Source organism: Chlorocebus sabaeus, chromosome 23 (genome assembly GCF_047675955.1).
Source record: "Chlorocebus sabaeus isolate Y175 chromosome 23, mChlSab1.0.hap1, whole genome shotgun sequence".
Lineage (NCBI taxonomy): Eukaryota > Metazoa > Chordata > Mammalia > Primates > Cercopithecidae > Chlorocebus > Chlorocebus sabaeus.
In genome coordinates this window covers 25025988-25043466 of record NC_132926.1, presented here as the reverse complement: position 1 = coordinate 25043466, position 17479 = coordinate 25025988, and the positions used below count along the sequence as shown (strand labels likewise).

At 40.1% G+C, this 17479-nt stretch overlaps 1 protein-coding gene across 1 annotated transcript in view; it reads left to right on the top strand.

The window, feature by feature from the left end:
• The window catches only part of ITK (IL2 inducible T cell kinase), a 74964-nt gene that overhangs the window by 12807 nt on the left and 44678 nt on the right, over window positions 1-17479 (top strand). Inside the window, exon 2 of the mRNA XM_008015137.3 lies at window positions 15339-15443. Within this exon, the coding sequence (XP_008013328.1) occupies window positions 15339-15443 (105 nt within the window). The remainder of the gene's footprint in view (window positions 1-15338; window positions 15444-17479) is intronic.

The following is a 17479-nucleotide window of genomic DNA, read 5'->3' as shown; positions in this document are numbered from 1 at the left end:
TTATGTTTCAGAGCATCAGGGTTAAGTGTTTTATATGTCTTATATCATAAATATTCACAATACCCACATTCATTATGTTATCCTATTGTTATCCCCATGTAATTTTTGAGAAGGCTGAGGTTTAAAGAAGCTAAGTATCTTTATTTAGGTTACACATATAGGACAAATATTAAAAGTTGGATTAAATGTTCTTCAATGGACATTTTCAGATCTAAGCTTGTTTGGGTCTGATAAGTCTTATAATAGAAGCTGAAAAGGCAGAGTTGGGGCAAGGATTTTTTGGTGAGTTTCTAACACAGTCCAATAGAGGTATTGAGTCGGGACCAGCAGGCTTGCTCCAGGTTGCTCAGCAGACTTACCCGAAAGACAGCACAAATATCATCAACAGCAACAATTTTTTAAAAAAAAACAATAGTTAGCATTACTACAAGAAGAGGACTGAACACTTTGTTAAGTATTTTCTCATTTCCTGCTTACAATTCTTTGAACGAGATAAAAGTAAAATTTTGTTTTAGTGAGGAAGCAATGGAGCTATGAGGACAGTAAGTAATTTTCCCAAGGAAGCAAAGTGAAAAGTGTAAAGGCAACAGCATGCCTTAGGATGTAAGGATTCCCTACACTTCGCTCCTACTACACATTAGTGAGACCTTTCCTGATATCTTTGTGGTTACCTAAGTAGAATTATGTTTTGCAAGAAGGTAATTCCACTTACCTTCATGATTGCAAGCATCTCAGCCAGCTTCTCGCTGTGAGTTTGTGAATTCACCAGTCTTTGGTGACTTTGCAGAGTGTATTTCCATTCACCTGGACTCTGTAAGCTGACAAACATGAGTTCCTGGGCTTGTAAACCTGAGAATCTGTTCCTGGGGTGGCCTCTGACAAGGAAAGAGGCTGTATCCACCTCAGCACTAGCTAGTGTTCCAGATTAACAACTAATAACAGCATCGACCACTTATTGAGCCTTTTCTGGGAATAACATTCTGGGAACGCTATATCCAAAGTGGTAATACAAGGAGTACCAGGAGGAAAATATTAGCCCAGCGAAGTGACCCAGAAAGGGAGATTGAGGGTGCTAACACCAAACCTCACCCTTTTCCACAATCCGTGTTGAGGCCACTTCCATGACAATGACCCAATGTGGTGTTTCCCAAAGTGGGGTACTACCAGAAGCACACAAGATGACACATGGACAAATCTGGTTTTAACATGTCTTTAATAGTTATGTATCTACTACAATTTATATTTGAAATAAGTGTTTTAAAATTTATGGTGGTGGTTTACAGTTTCCTCCTAGAATAAATTTGTTTATGTGGAAAAAATAAGTCAATTGAAAGAATACTATTAAGCAGACAATACTATTTGAGGGAAGTAAGGTATGGTGGAAATTGCCAGGCTAGGTTGCAAACTGAAGCCTGGGAGCACTGAATCCTTGGGATAGCAGTGTGAATCATGATTCATTATAATTTGCTTTTAAGTAGTTTCAAGAGTGAAATGTAATAACCTCCACTGGACATTTGGAGATACAGAGGTGATGTGCAGAGTCTGGGGCACTTGAAGATATCGGACTGGTGCAAAAGTAATTGTGGTTTTTGCCATTAATAGATATAAGCACAGAGGAGCAGGGAAGATGATCAAAAGAGATCTCAGGCCCCCACGTTCTGCCAGAGCACAGCAAGCAAATGAGCCTCCTGCCACAAACTGAACCCAAATTTCTCTGAATCCAAGAAAAGGCTGTTCCAATTCCAAACAAGCTCATTGTAAACCTCAATAACATGAAGTTAGTGTTGTTCACATTGCTTTCCAACTATGTTTCAGATTGATATAACTGGTTCCTAATGCATAATTAACTGCTGTTGGAATGAATCCTTGTCCCCTTGCCTCTGTGCCTGCTGGACTTCATATCTGTGTGTTAATAGTCACTTTTGTTTGGCAATCTTGTGAAAAATGTAGACTAATTTTTAATTCTTGAAGAGATAATACATTCACAAAATTTTATTTTTATTTTAATTTTTTTTAGATACGGGGTTTTGCCATGTGGCACATTTCAATAATTTTTTTTTAAAAGTTGCAAAATGTTATGCAGTAACAAATCTCCTATCCTTGTCCCAAGTCACATTGCTGTCCTACATCACAGCAACCATGATAGTTAATTTCTTATAAATTCTTCCAACAATACTTTATACAAATACTTGTAATACAAATAAACATTCTTCTTTCCTTCCTTTTTAAATAGTAGTAACATACTCTGCACACACTTCTTAACCTTTCTTTTAGTTGGTTAACAATGTATCCTGGAGATTAATCCACATGGATACACAAAGATACTCTTCATTCTGGTTATGGTTGCATAATACTTCATTGCATGCATGAAAAATTTCCTTTAGTGATGGTTCGTCCATTTCCAGTTTTTTGTTATTCTGCACAATGAGAAATGAATAGCCTTGTAGATGTGTCATTTTCCATAAATATGTTTATAACAGTGATTCTCAACCAAAGGTGATTTTGCCCACCAGGGGACATTTGACAAAGCCTGGGGAAATTTTTGGTTGTTATAAGTGGGGAGGAGGGTGCAATCAACATCTAGTGGGTAGAAGCTGAGGGTGCTGCTGAATATCCTACAATTCACAGAACAGACTCACAACAAAGAATTATTCAGCCCAAAATGTCAATAATGCTGAGGTTGAGAAGCTCCAGTCTGTTGAAAACATTTCTAGAAGTGGAATTGCTGAGTCAAAGGATATTTGCATCTGTTATTTTGTTGACTACGAGCAAATTACTCTCTACAGAAGTTGTACCAATGAACATTCCCCAGGGCCACATGTGAGAAGCCTGTTTTCTCAAAACCTCACCAACACCATTATCTTACGTTTTGATCTTTGCTAATCTGATAGGGGTTTAAAAAATAGTACTTAAGTATAATTTATTTGCATTTCTGTTGTTATAGTGACATTAAGCATCTTTCCATATGCTTAAATATTTATATTCCTTTTGCTCATTTTCCTATAAGTTTATTAGTATTTTATTTAATTTATAGGAGCTCTTTATCTACCAGCTAAACACTTTGAGCAGACTAGTTTTAACCTACATTTTCATTGTCAAGAGATTTTTATCCACCTACCAATTTTTCTGGAAATCTTATTCCAAATCATTTCCATTAAGAGTTTTGTCATAGGGTTCACAATAACATTTTCTGCTGCATACTTGGTTTTACTTGCTATTCCTTCAATCAATTAACAAATATTAATTGAACATCACCTCAATGCAAGGAGTTATTTCCTGAAATGCGACGAAGTTGTTATGCACTTATGTATTTTGGCTACTGGTCCTTCAGTGCTTAAAAAGAAGACACAAAAAATATGTTCTTTTGAAATCATTAAACATTTCCTATTTCTTATTCTGGGAGGAAGGTCTTCGAAGGAACATTCACAGCTCAAAGATGCTGAGAGAACAATACAGAGGATGCCTTGAGAATCTACTTTATGCTTGGAAAATATCAGTTAGTTCCTGCTCTTAATTTCCACATAAATCCATTTCTCTCTTCTCCCTTTTATAAGAAAATCCGAACACACATGTTTTCATCATGCTAGGATCATGTTACCTTCATCTAGTAAGAATGGGGCTTGGACATTATTCCTGAGTTATCATTTCACTTATAAGTATATCCATATAAAAGCACACTGAATTTCTTTATTAGAATCTATGAAGAAAATGGCTATCCCTCAAGAAGACCATGAGAGATACTGTCATGAACTTGAGCCCCCATGGATAGAGATGAGCAGGTGGCAGGTGCTCTCTAGCTGCTGCTCACCGCTAATGGGGTTATGCGGTTACAAGGGCGTGCATCATCTTGCACACCCAGCATTTGATGCATACCCCTTATTCCTCTCCCATAATCATCCAAGTTGACACTGTGATGTTTTTAAAACTTCCGACAGTATTAAAACATTATTTTCACTTCCCTGCTTTTCCTCCTGCTTCACACTCTCTGTAAAAACTTCAAATATCATAAGAATATATAAGTTTGTAAAATTCTGCCACAGTGGAACCCACCACAAAGAACCAGTGTTAGTAGCTTGGAATGCTTTTCTTCTTGTATTATTTCTTTGGATATTGCATATACTAATATATAATCTCTTCTTCCAAAAATGGCATGATGCTCCATCTGTTGCTTTAAATCTACTCTTTGACATTTGGTGTATACTTTTGTCCCTCCATATAGACGAACTTTGTTATCTGTTAATGGTTACAGAGTAGTCACAGAATGGATGAACCATAACTAATTTAGCCATTTGTCTATTGATGGAATTTAAGTTTCTCCAGTTTATTTTAGTGTAATAAATAATGCTGCTGTGAACATCCTTTTTATTATATCTTTATATATTTTGAACAAATGTTTCCATAGAATAAATCTGATCAGAGAAATGTATTTATTCATTTTAGTTAATTGTTTTTAATATAAGAAAATAAATACATGTTTATGGCAAAATATTTAAAGAGTACAGAAGGATACAAGGTAAAAAGAAAAGCTCCTTGGGAGGCCAAGGTGGGTGGATTGCTTGAGACCAGGAGTTCAAGGCCAGTCTGGGCAACAGAGAAAGACCCTACCTCTTAAGAAAAAAAAAAAGAAAGAAAGAAAGCTTTCTTCCCACTCCTTACTCCCAACCCCCGGGATCACCCACACAGGTGTCTGCTCTTAATAGTTTCTTATGAGAAAATACATTTTAATAGATGATCCTAAATTGCCCTCTGAAAACTGTGTGTGAGTATAATTCTTTTTCTTTTCTTTTCTTTCCTTCTTTGTTCCTTTCCTTCTTTCCTTTTGAAAATCCTCACTTTTTTCATTTGGGTGGCCAGGGTGTTACTATTTAAAAATGGCAGACTTTAAAGGAAGTGAAATTGTTTTCCTCATAGCACATCCAGCCACATGGTAACCCACAGTGTGAAATGCTGAGGCGGAGAAAGCCAGCCAACGGTGGGCCAGTGATGAGTGAGAGGTCTTATGGAAAATAAGAGAGAAAAGAAGGCAGGTGTGGGATGGATCAGTTTCCTGGCTTTAAGGTGGTCCAGGGAGACTTGAAATTAATGGCCTTAGCTCCAGACTTTCCCAGAGCTTCACAGTAGAAGGACGTCAGGTCTAGCTGAAGATGGGCTGGGGAGGTAGGAACTAGGAACAGCTCATTGCAAATTGCTTTGGTGTTTTACGAGACACTAATTTGTCCATAGAGACAGTAATGATCATATCTTTTTGTTTTTGTTTTGTTTTGTTTTGTTTGTTTGAGACAGTGTCTCACTCTGTCACCCAGAGTGCAGGGACATGATAATGACTCACTGCAGCCTCAACCCTCCAGGCTCAATTGGTCCTCCTGCCTCAGCCTGCTGTGTAGCTGGGACTACAGACATGTACCACCACACCTGGCTAACTTTTTAACTTTTTTTGTAAGAGACAGGGCCTTACTATGTTATCTAGACTGTTGAACTCCCAACCTCAGGTGACCCTCCTTCCTTGGCCTCCCAAAGTGCTGGGATTACAGGCATGAGCCATTGCTACTAGTATTTGCTAGTAGGTTTATGTAATTTTTAAAAATTCTCTTAATTAGCTCAATGATTCAGAGACTATTCTTATGTCACTTTTGAAAAACGAAGCAACTGAGAGGCTGACACTTGCCTCAGGTTGTACAGCTGGCAAGGAGTGAGGTTAGGACGCAAACCCAAGTCTGCCCTACTTGAAAGCTCCAGTTCTCCCCCACTCTGCCTCACCAGAGGAGAAAGCTGAAAATGCTGTTTTTCAGAAAGGTGGAGACGTCCTTTTCCCATGGGTAGCAGACACATAACTTCTCATCGGCGTATCTGCTGGACTAGTCCAGCAGCAAAGGAGCCAATGTTGTTGGAGCAAAGAGAAGTGGCTATTCTGAGGAACCAGGGAGTGTGTTCCACCTTTGCAATCCAGCATAAGCATTGCTCAACCAAATGGGACAGAAACAAAGCTCTGCTAGGCCACGGCTTGGTGAAATGGGTCACGCAATTGATTTTCCAGCGCTGAGTTCAGGGAATGATAGTCTTCTGTGCAAAGTCCCAGCAAGCGCTAAGCCAGGAAGCATAGTAGTTAGGTTCACAGGCTCTGGAGTCATAGAGTGGAGCTTGTACACTGCTCTTCTACGTATTAAGAAGGCTGGCCTCTGTGAACTTCAATGTTCTCATCTATAAAATGGGGAGATAATATGTTATAGGATCGTGATGAAACGGGATGGAATGTTGAGTGCCTGGAATATAGAAAACGTTAAAAAATAGTATCTTTTTCATTTTTTTCCTGTTTCTCTCTTTGAAACTTATAATGCAAGCTCTATTTCATACAAAATATTAACATAAAAAGCCACCCTGACCCCTCATCTATCTATCAAGCAATGCACGTTTATGGGGAACCTGATGCTGACCCATTTGTAAACAACTTGTTTCTGGGTTGGGGTTTTGTACATAGCAGAGCAGCTCCCTCGCTGTGAGATCTATTGAAAGTCAGCCCTTGACACAAGGGTTTGTTAAAAAAAAGAAAAAAAGAAAAAAAAAGAAGGAAAGAAAGAAAGAAAAGAAGAAAAGAAAAGAAAGGGGAAAAGAGAGAGAGAGAAACAGTAACATAAAAAGAAAAAAGATATAAAAGCTGATTGCACAAGCTTACCCCTGTGCAAATTTGTAAGCATCAGCATCTTGAATTGTGTCTGACACGTGTCAGATGCTTGGGATGAAACATTAGACTATGAGGACGGCATATCTTTGAACATGGTCAAGAAAAGAGACAAGGGTAAGCAAAGCCCTGTGACTTTCGCCCCAAGTAATGCAGACAGAATAACAAGTAAGAATGAGAGCAGGTTGTACTTGGCCTCTCCCTTTCTCTGGTGGCTTTTGTGTGGTTTCTTTGGAAAGTTTTACCCTGGCATTTTTCAGAAATAGCACAGTTGTTTGGGATGATTATAGGCAATCACCCTTTCCCAGAGACTGAACTGTGTCGGGCTCAGTGACCAGCCACTCCCCAGGGACCAACTAGGGAGGACATAGCTGGTCCTGCTGTTTACCAAGTATTGGATCTTGTGAAATGCCAAAAGAACCAATCTCAGGGTCTTTGGAAAGACCGACCAACCCGTCAGGATGGATTGTAGTGGTGGGGTCCCAAGCACTCATTTAGGAATGAGAGTGACGTTAATGGTGGAACATGAAATCCATCCCAATAGAAGAGCAAGCCCAAGAGCAAGCTCATCTGACAGACTGTTAAGGCACAGGCACAAAGGAGGCCATGTGAGTTGGGAGAACTCCTCCTTGGAAATCTTGGAGTCTCGCTGTCCACTAACGTAACCACTAGCTACATGGGTCCACTGAGCACCTGAAGTATGGCAAATGCAAATTGAGATATGCACAAAATATACAATTTCAAAGACTTAAGTACAAAAAAGAATACACCTCATTAATTTTTATGTGGATAACAAATTTTTTAATATACTACAACCAAGTAAGATTTTATTCTCACAAATGCAATGTTGGCTCACTATCCTAAAGTCAATTAAGATAATATACATTACTTGAATAAATGTCAAAAAAGAAAATTTCAATAAACAAAAACATTTGACAAATCCAACACTCATTGTGATAAAACCCCCAGTACATTAATAGACAAAAAATTTTGAGTCTTGCAAAAAGTCATCTATGAAAACCTACAACTAACATTATACTTAATGGTGAAAGACTGAGTGCTTTATCTGTAAGTTTGGGAACAAGACATAAATTTCCACTTTTTTTTTTTTTTTTTCTGGAGTCTTGCTCTGTCACCCAGGCTGGAGTGCAGTGGCACAATCATGACTCACTGCAACTTCCACCTCCCGGGTTCACGCGATTCTCCTGCCTCAGCCTCCCGAGCAGCTAGGATTACAGGCGTGCAACACCATGCCCAGCTAAATTTTGTATTTTCTTAGAGACGAAATTTTACCATGTTAGCTAGGCTGGTCTCAAACTTCTGACTGCAAGTAATCCACCTGCCTCGACCTCCCAAAGTGCTGGGATTACAGCACTTTGGGATTAGCCACTGTGCCCGGCCAATTTCCACTTTTAACACTCTATTCAACACTGTTCTGCAAGTACTAGCCAGATAAATGATACTATAAAGCGAAATGAAATTCTCCAGATTGAGATAAAAAAGTAGAACTGTTTTTCATGGCACACCACATAATTTTCCACACACACACACACACAAAATTGTAAGGAATTTACTAAAAACCCACTAGAACTATTAAACAAATTCATCCATGTCAAAAGATACAAGGTCAACATACAAATTAATTTCTTTTAAACTTTTATTTTAGGTTCAGGGGTACACGTGCAGGTTTTTATATATGTAAATTGCATGTTGCAGGGGTTTGGTATACAGATTATTTCATCACCCAGGTAATAAGCATAGTACCAGTAGGCAGTTTTTCAATTCTCACCCTCCGCCCTTGAGTAGGTGCGGGGGTCTGTGGTGCCCTTCTTTATACCCATATGTGCTCACTGTTTAGCTCCCACTTACAAGTGAGAACATGCAGTATTTGGTTTTCAGTTCCTGTGTTAGTTCACTTGGGCTGATGGCCTCCAGCTCTACCCATGATGCTGCAAAGGACACAATCTCATACTTTTCTATGACTGCAGAATTTTCCATGGTGCATGTGTACCACATTTTCTTTTTCTTTTCTTTTCTTTTTTTTTTTTTTTTTTTTTTGAGACAAAGTCTTACTCTGTCACCCAGGCAGGAATGCAGTGGCACGATCTCAGCTCACCGCAAACTCTGCCTCCTGAGTTCAAGTGATTCTTGTGCCTTGGCCACCCAAGTGCCTGAGATTACAGGTGTGCACCATCACGTCCAGCTAATTTTTATGTTTTTAGTAGAGACGGGGTTTCACCATGTTGCCCAGGCTGGTCTCGAACTCCTGGCCTCAAGTGATCTGCAGCCTTGGCTTCCCAAAGTGCTGGGATTACAGATGTGAGCCACCACGTCTGGCCTCACGTTTCTTTATCCATTCTATTGTTAATGGGCATTTAGTTTAATTCTATATCTTTGCTATTGTGATTGCTGTGATGAACATATGTGTATATGTGTCTTTATGGTAGAATAATGTATATTCCTTTGGGTATATACCCAATAATAGGATTGCTGGGTCAAATGGTAATTCTGTTTTAAATTCTGTCAGAAATCACCTAACAATTTGAAATGATAATATTTTAGATATTGGGTTAAACAAAATATATTGTTAAAATTATTACTTGTTATGTTTTGCATTTTTGAATGTGCCTAGCAGAAAAAAAATGTAAGTTACATATATGGCTCATGTTACATTTCTATTGGACAATATCACTTTAGAACTTCACATAGAATTTTTATCCCTATTCACAATTCCAGTTAATATTTGCCTCCACTGTCTGCCCTCATCACAATGCTGCTAGGCTTTTAACAAGCCAGACTTATCCAGTATTTTTCTACTCCATGATTTTGCCCTGGCTGCTTGCTCTACCTAGGATACTCACTCCCCTAGACCTTCTCCCACATGGCTCCTGTTCAACTTTTGGTCTCTTCTTAAATGCCCTTTCTTTCTCCAGAGAAGTCTGCCTTGGCCACAGTTTGGTCACATCAACTGTTCTATTCTCTTTCCAGCACTTCTTTGTCTTGTCTGCCTTCCCAAGTATACTACGAGCTCTGTGAGAGTCTACCATGTTCATCAGCTCATTTCCTGAACTCAGAATAGCACCTCACTCATAGCTGGCCCTCCATAAATATTTCCTGAATGGCTAAATCTACTAGCCTTAAATCTGGTTAAGATTGTTTAAACTGTGCTCCAACCTGACACCCTTTGTTTTGAGCTAATTAAGCTCTACTTAGGGCTAGCCACTGCTGGGCACTGGGTATATGGGAAGATGCCCTGGTTTCTGACCTTAGGGAGCTCAGGACTTAGTAGGTTCCAAAGACAAAAATGTCAGCAAATGGTGTTGTCATGTCACGTGCCATGAGCCTGTTGTTTTTATTTCACTATGCATGCTCTAAGGAAAGAACCCAACAGAAGTCAAAACACGGCAACCTCAAGCTCGGGCTGCCTGTTTACCAGTAGCTGCAGACAGTTCTTGAAAAGGCAGCTCTGCTGTGCTCTACTATTTGTGAAAAACAGGTTAACCATTCCAAAGAACTGTGATTATGGTCAGGACCAGCGCATGCATTCCTAACTCTAAATGAGAAGACAGTTTGAGCCCAAAGGGCACGTTTGCAGAGGCTTTTGCGGGAAGACAAGTCTCCTAATTTAGCATTAGACTACAAAAGCAAGTTCTAGACTGATAAGTAAACACTCATTTTCCTTTATATATACTCTATAAAAGTGCAGGGAAAAGACAAATATACTCCAAATGATTAACCTTGGCTACCTCAGGGTTATGGGGAAGGGTGGGATAATAACACACTATAAATATTTTCTTCACATGCCTCTACAGTGTCTTGCTCTGTCACCCAGGCTGGGGTTGATGCCACCAGCTCTATCACAGCTCACTGCAGCCTAGAACTTCCGGGCCCAAGCGATTCTCCCACTTCACCCTCCCAAGTAGCTGGGACTACAGGCGCACACCACCAGGCTTGGCCAATTTATGTAATTTTTTGTATTGTCTCACCGTGTTGCCCAGGCTGCTCTCAAATTCCTGGGTTCAAACGACCTCCCACCTCAGCCTCTCAAAGATCCGGGATTGGCTGGGCATGTTGGCTCACACCTGTAATCCTAGCACCTTGGGAGGCTGAGGCGGGCAGGTTGCTTGAGCTCAAGAGTTCTAAGCCACCCTGGGCAACATGGTGAAACCCCATCTCTACTAAAAGACAAAAAAAATTGGGGGCCGGCACGGTGGCTCACGCCTATAATCCCAGCACTTTGGGAGGCTGAGGTGGGTGGACCACGAGGTCAGGAGATACAGACCATACTGACTAACACGGTGAAACCCTTTCTCTACTAAAAATACAAAAAATTAGCTGGGCGTGGTGGCACGCACCTGTAGTCTCAGCTACTAAAGAGGCTGAGGCAGGAGAATCGCTTGAACCCGGGAGGCGGACGTTACAGTGAGCCGAGATCGCACCACTGCACTCCAGCCTGGGGGACAGAGCAAGGCTCCGTCTCAAAAAAAAAAGAGAAAAAAAACAAAAAGATCTGGGATTACAGGCATCAGCCACCATACTGAGCCTCTATAGTGTTTTTATTTGTCACAATAAACTTAAATAGATTTCGTACTTTCAAAAATGGATAAAGTTGTTTTTACTTAAAAAAGTAAAAACCAAACACCACAAAGCTTTCCTGTATTTGATAGGGTCTGCTTCTAGCATCTTGAATTTTTTTTATCTCAGTTGTGTTCCTCAGCTACTAAATCAAAGATCAGCTTCCGGGCTGAGGACCCAAAAACAGGAAGTAAAGACTGAATTCACTTCGGGAGAATTTGATGATGTAATGGGTCCCTGGATACTAACCAAGCCCCTTCATATAACACAAATCTCTTGCGATAGTTAAGGCTTCCTTAACTTCTTTAATTGGGAAGGTACCCTTTATTGAGGGCACCTGTTATAAGCCAGTTAATTTGTTTACATCATCCCATTTTATTCCCCAATCAACTCTCAAAAGGTAAGTATTATCCCCACTTATTGGATCTAGAAACCAGGGTTCTGGGAAGTTTAAATTGCCCAAGGTCACAGAGCTCTTATGGTAAGAGGCAGAGACCTACTTTGAACATAGCTTTCCCAAACTTGTGCTTATTTCACCATCATTTGCTACCTCCTTTAAAAGAATAAGGTAGAATGGGGTTTGAGTCACAATCCTGAACACCATAGTTCCATATTGAAATCCAAAACATAAAAATCCCCAAAAATATAATTCTGGAAAAAATAATTCTAAAACTTTTTTAAAAGACATTTGCTTACATTTTAAAAGTGGATTTATTTGAGAAATGTGTAAAGACATGATGAAATGCTTCATAGGCCACCGTGTACAATAAAATAGGCAGTAACAATATACTTTTTTTTGCAAACATAAACACTTAGGTATACTAAGGACAGTCACATGGGTATAACAGTTTTGAGCAGACAAAAAAGCTGCTCAAAACTTGAGCTGCTAAAGAAATAGCTGGTATTCAAGGGGAATGCCTTCAGCTTTTGCCCATTCAGTATGATGTTGGCTGTGGTTTGTCATAGATGGCTCTTATTGAGTTATGTTCCTTTAATATCTAGTTTACTGAGAGTTTTAAACATGAAGGGATATGGAATTTTATTGCAAGCCTTTTTTTTATCTATTGAGATAATCGTGGTTTTTGCCTTTATTTCTATTTATGTGATGAATTACATTTATTAATTTGCATATGTTGAACCAATCTTGCATCCCTAAAGCCTGCTTGATCATGGTGGATTAGCTTTTTTTTTTTTTTTTTTTTTTTGAGTCAGTCTTGCTCTGTCACCCATGCTGGAGTGCAGTGTCATGATTTTGGCTAACTGCAACTTCTGTCCACCTCAGCCTCCCGAGAAGCTGGGACTAGAGGTTTGCACCACCATATCCAGTTAATCTTTGTGATTTTTTGTAGAAACAGAGTTTCACCATGTTGCCCAGGCTGGTCTCGAATTCCTGGGCTCAAGTGATCCGCCCTCCTCAGCCTCCCAAAGAGCTAGGATTATAGGCATGAGCCACTGCGCCTGGCTGGATTAGCTTTTTGATGTGCTGCTGGATTTGGTTTGCAAGTATTTTGTTGAGAATTTTTGCTTCAATGTTCATCAATATTGGCCTGAAGTTTTCTTTTTTGTTGTATCTCTGCCAGGTTTTGGTATCAGGATGATGCTGGCCTCATAGAATAAGTTGTGGGGGAGACGCTTCTCCTCAATTTTTTCGAATGGTTTCAGTAGGAATTATATTGGCTCTTCTTTGTACATCTGGTAGAATTCGGCTGTGAATCCATCTGGTCCTGGGCTTTTTTTGGGTGGTACGCTACTTATTACTGATTCAATTTCGGAGCTTGTTATGGATCTGTTCAGGGAATTAATTTCTTCCTGGTTCAGTCTTGGGAGGGTGTATGTTGTCCAGGAATTGATTCATTTCTTCTAGGTTTTCTAATGTGTGTGCACAAAGGTGTTCATAGTAGTCTCTCTGATTATTTGTATTTCTGTGGGGTCAGTGGTAACATCCTCATTGTCATTTCTAGTTGTGTTTAATTGGATCTTCCTTCTTTTCTTCTTTACGAGTGTAGCTAGTGGCCTATCTATCCTATTAATTTTTTCAAAAAACCAACTCCTGGATTCATTGATCTTTTGCATGGTTTTTTGTGTCTCAGTCTCCTTTGGTTCAGCTCTGATTTTGGTTATTTCTTTTCCTGTATCTTAATTATGGAGGTTATTACACAACTGTATACATTTGTCAAAACTCACTGAAATGTACACTGGTAAATTTTATTGTATGTAAATTATACTTTAATAAAGTTGATTTTTAAAACAAAAAAACTAATATGCAATATATTTCACCTTTAAATTTTTTTAAAAAACAAATAGCTTATATAGCCATGGTCACCTGAAATACTATGATAGACAACCTAAGTCTTTTAATGAGATGGATCTAAAACAGCAGAAGAAAAGTCTGTGCCAACTCTCAGAGAGAGACTAATTTGCCTTCAGTATTTGTTCTTTTTGGGTCCCTGGCTGATTCAATGGTATCCACCAACACTGATAGCAGATCTCCCCCACCTCGTCCATTCTGATACATGTACTAATCTACTCTGTAAACACCCTCACAGACACACCCAAAATAATGCTTTATCAGGTATCTAGACACGTCTTTTTTTTTTTTTTTTTTTTTGAGACAGAATTTTACTCTTTTGCCTAGGCTGGAGCAAAGTAGCACGATCTCAACTCACTGCAACCTCTGCTTCCCAGGTTCAAGCCATTCTCCTGCCTCAGTCTCCGGAGTAGCTGGGATTAAGACGCCTGCCACCACACCCAGCTAATTTTTGTATTTTTAGTAGAGGTGGGGTTTCACTAGGCTGGTCTCAAACTCCTGATCTCAGGTGATCTTCCCATGTTGGTCTCCCAAAGTGCTAGGATTACAGGTGTGAGCCACCATGTCCAGCCTTAGATACTCCTTAATCCAGTCAATTTGACACCTAAAATTAAGTCAACAAGTCCACCCCTCATCGATTTGGCACCCATACACATCTTAAACCACATGTAATTTCCAAATGAAGACAATAATAAAGCAGTAGTTCTGCCTAATATGATGCAACTAACATAATGAGGCTATCCTGCATACAACAGAAAATTCACTAATCGTGATTTTTGAGATTTTAGATGTTAGGGACTTAGACTTTAGGGATTTTTATCTTTCAGGATTTCAGCATTTGGGACTATGACATTCAGAAGCGTGTCTTTTGGGATTGACTGGTAGTGCGTATAATGACGTATTTTGCAACTGGTACCAGAGCTGAATTAAAGTCTATTCTGAATGGCAGCTCAATTCTAGGCACCTGTGAAAGGCTTCTTCCATCCAAAAACATTTTCCTAACTATCTTTCCCTGGAGTCTGATAGACCACCAATGGAATTTGTTCCACTGGGTAATGTATCAAATCCCCTGAGATCCATTCTCTAAGCACAAGGATCCTTAGAAATAGGTAACACGTAACATCATTATAAATCACAAACACCATCATGTGAATTAGTTATCAGGGAAATACAGCTAGCAAGTTTCCAAGAAAATGAGACACAGGCCTAGTAATATTTGATGGGGAGGTTGGGGAGGACGTGGAGAAGAGGTAGTTGTAGAGCAGAGTCAGCAATGTCCTTTGGGGGTGTCATTGTGGAACTGCAGATAATTAAAGGACATGGAGAAGCCAGAGGCAGAAAAAAAAAAAAGGTGCCGCTAAGGGTATGCACCACAATCCAGTCAGGCCCCAGCTCAGTTACTATGCTAATATGGTCATGGATAGACATGGAGAAGAGAAAATTGTCACATATGTGTCCATGGATTTCTCTATGCATCTCAGCTACGAGTTCTACCGATGCTGCTATTTGTCACAAGGGCAGTGGGGTACATGACCAAGTGTCTCAATGAGTGGAAGCTTGTCACCAAGAAGAAGACTCTGAAGGCATGTTTTCCCAGCAGTCTGCTCAGAGTGTTTATCCCACACTTAGGGCCAAGAGGCAGTTTTGGATATTTGGCTTGGAGGGTTGGAATTTGTTAAAAACTCAGTGGATCTTATCTAGTAGTAGATTTCTGGAGCAATCTGGACAAAAATATTGTCTTCTCTCTTACATGAATGGGATGTGCTTGTCTCCCCACAGAAGAAGCGCACGCTGAAGGGGTCCATTGAGCTGTCCCGAATCAAATGTGTCGAGATTGTGAAAAGTGACATCAGCATCCCATGCCACTATAAATACCCTTTTCAGGTAAGTCCATCAGGTGGGTAGTTCCCCATTTCCTGGACTGTGGTTAAAATCCTCAGTCATGTCCAGGTGCCTGTAATCCCAGCACTTTGGGAGACCTGTAATCCCAGCACTTTGGGAGGCTGAGGCAGGCAAATCACGAGGTCAGGAGTTCGAGACCAGCCTGGCCAACATGGTGAAACCCCTTCTCTACTAAAAACACAAAATGTTAGCTGGGCATCCTGGTGGGTGCCTGTTATCCCAGCTACTTGGGAGGCTGAGACAGGAGAATCATTTGAACCCTGGAGGCAGTGGTTGCAGTGAGCTGAGATCATGCCATTCACTCCAGCCTGGGTAACAGAGTGAGACTCCATCAAAAAAACAAAACAAAAAAAAGGCCTCAGTCACTGTGAGAGAAGGTGGACAGGGATGACTCTCTGCTCCAAGGTTAGAACTTAGATAAATCCCATTAGGAAATATATGTGTTCCTTCAATCAATGACATTTATTTGTTAATTCTTTCACTTACTGAACACACATTAAGCACAAAATCTTAAAAAGGTGGTTATTCCTCATACCCCTTTCCCTCATGTCTTCTCTTCCTCAAGGGAAGGCCTAATTAGTGAGGAAAGAAATAAAGCTGCTATCGGGGCCCCAAACCTAACGTGCTTTAAGTGCAGTTTACTCATGATTTGAAGCAATGTATTGCCATTGCTGGGTATGAATTGCTTGGAGATTCTGAGGCACAAAGATTCAGATTTTATAATCTGAGGATTATCTGGAAATGCACTGTCTAGTACAGTAGCCACTAGCCACACACAAGCATGTTCACATTTAAATGTATTAAATGATATTAAAAATTCAGCTTCTTAGTCACACGGGGCACATTTCACATGTTCAATAGCCGGACGTGGCTGGCAGCTACTGTACTGAAACAGCACTGGCTATAGAATGCTCCTATCACTGCGGAAAGTTCTTTTGTTTTTGAGACAGAGTCTCACTCTGTTGCCCAGACTGGAGTGCAGTGGCGCAGTCCTGGCTCACTGCAACCTCTGCCTTCCCAGTTCAAGTGATTCTCCTGCCTCAGCCTCCTGAGTAGCTGGGACTACGGGCACATGCCACCACGCCCGGCTAATTTTTGTATTTTTAGTAGAGATGGGGTTTCACCATGTTGGTCAGACTGGTCTCAAACTCCTGATCTCGTGATCGACCCGCCTCGGCCTCCCAAAATTCTACTGAACAGAGTTAGTGGAGGGTATCTTTAAAGCCCTTACCTTATGTGTGAATCTTGGCACTTCTGGCTTCAAAGGCATGGATATCTCCTTGCACATTCCAGGGTACCATTCTTGCTTACCAACCTGAGGGATGAGTATATATTTAATGTGGCATAGAAAAGAACTTTTTTCCTACTGGAAAAGTGACCCTCATGAGTTGGAATTTTGAGGACTGAAAATAAAAGGAATAGCATGTATTTTTCAGTTGTTCAAAGTCCCAATGATAATGAGTGCCTAAAAAAGTGGTGAAATATAAAGAAGACTGCAGTTTAGTTAACAGTATTATACCAATGACAGTCTCTTGGTTTTGAAAAATGTGCTGTGGTTATGTAAGATGTCATCAGTGGAGAAAAGTAGGTGAAAAGTACACAGGAACTCTGTACTATTTCTGGAACTTCTTGTGAATCTTAAACTATTTCAAAATAAGAAGTTTTCAAAACTCTCATTACACATTTGTCATATAATATCTTTCTCTTTCATGTGCCAGAAATATTTTTTTTAATCACTAAAAACTTAAGATGAGAAATAAATGTGCTTTCTAGTCAAGAGGAGAACTTTCTCCTGCTGTTTTAGTTAGCGATTGCTCTCTTGGGGCATGGAATCTGAGACAAGCTTACCTTGTGTTTTCGTGCACCCAAACATCTGGATGAAAAGGATACTGGCCCCCTAATTACCCAAATGTTTGCCTATATGATGATAAACACCCGAGACCCCACTCTCAGCTCAGTAGGTCTGCTGTCAGTCAACTAGCTCCATGCACACTGCTCACCTTGCACTCTGTGTGTGT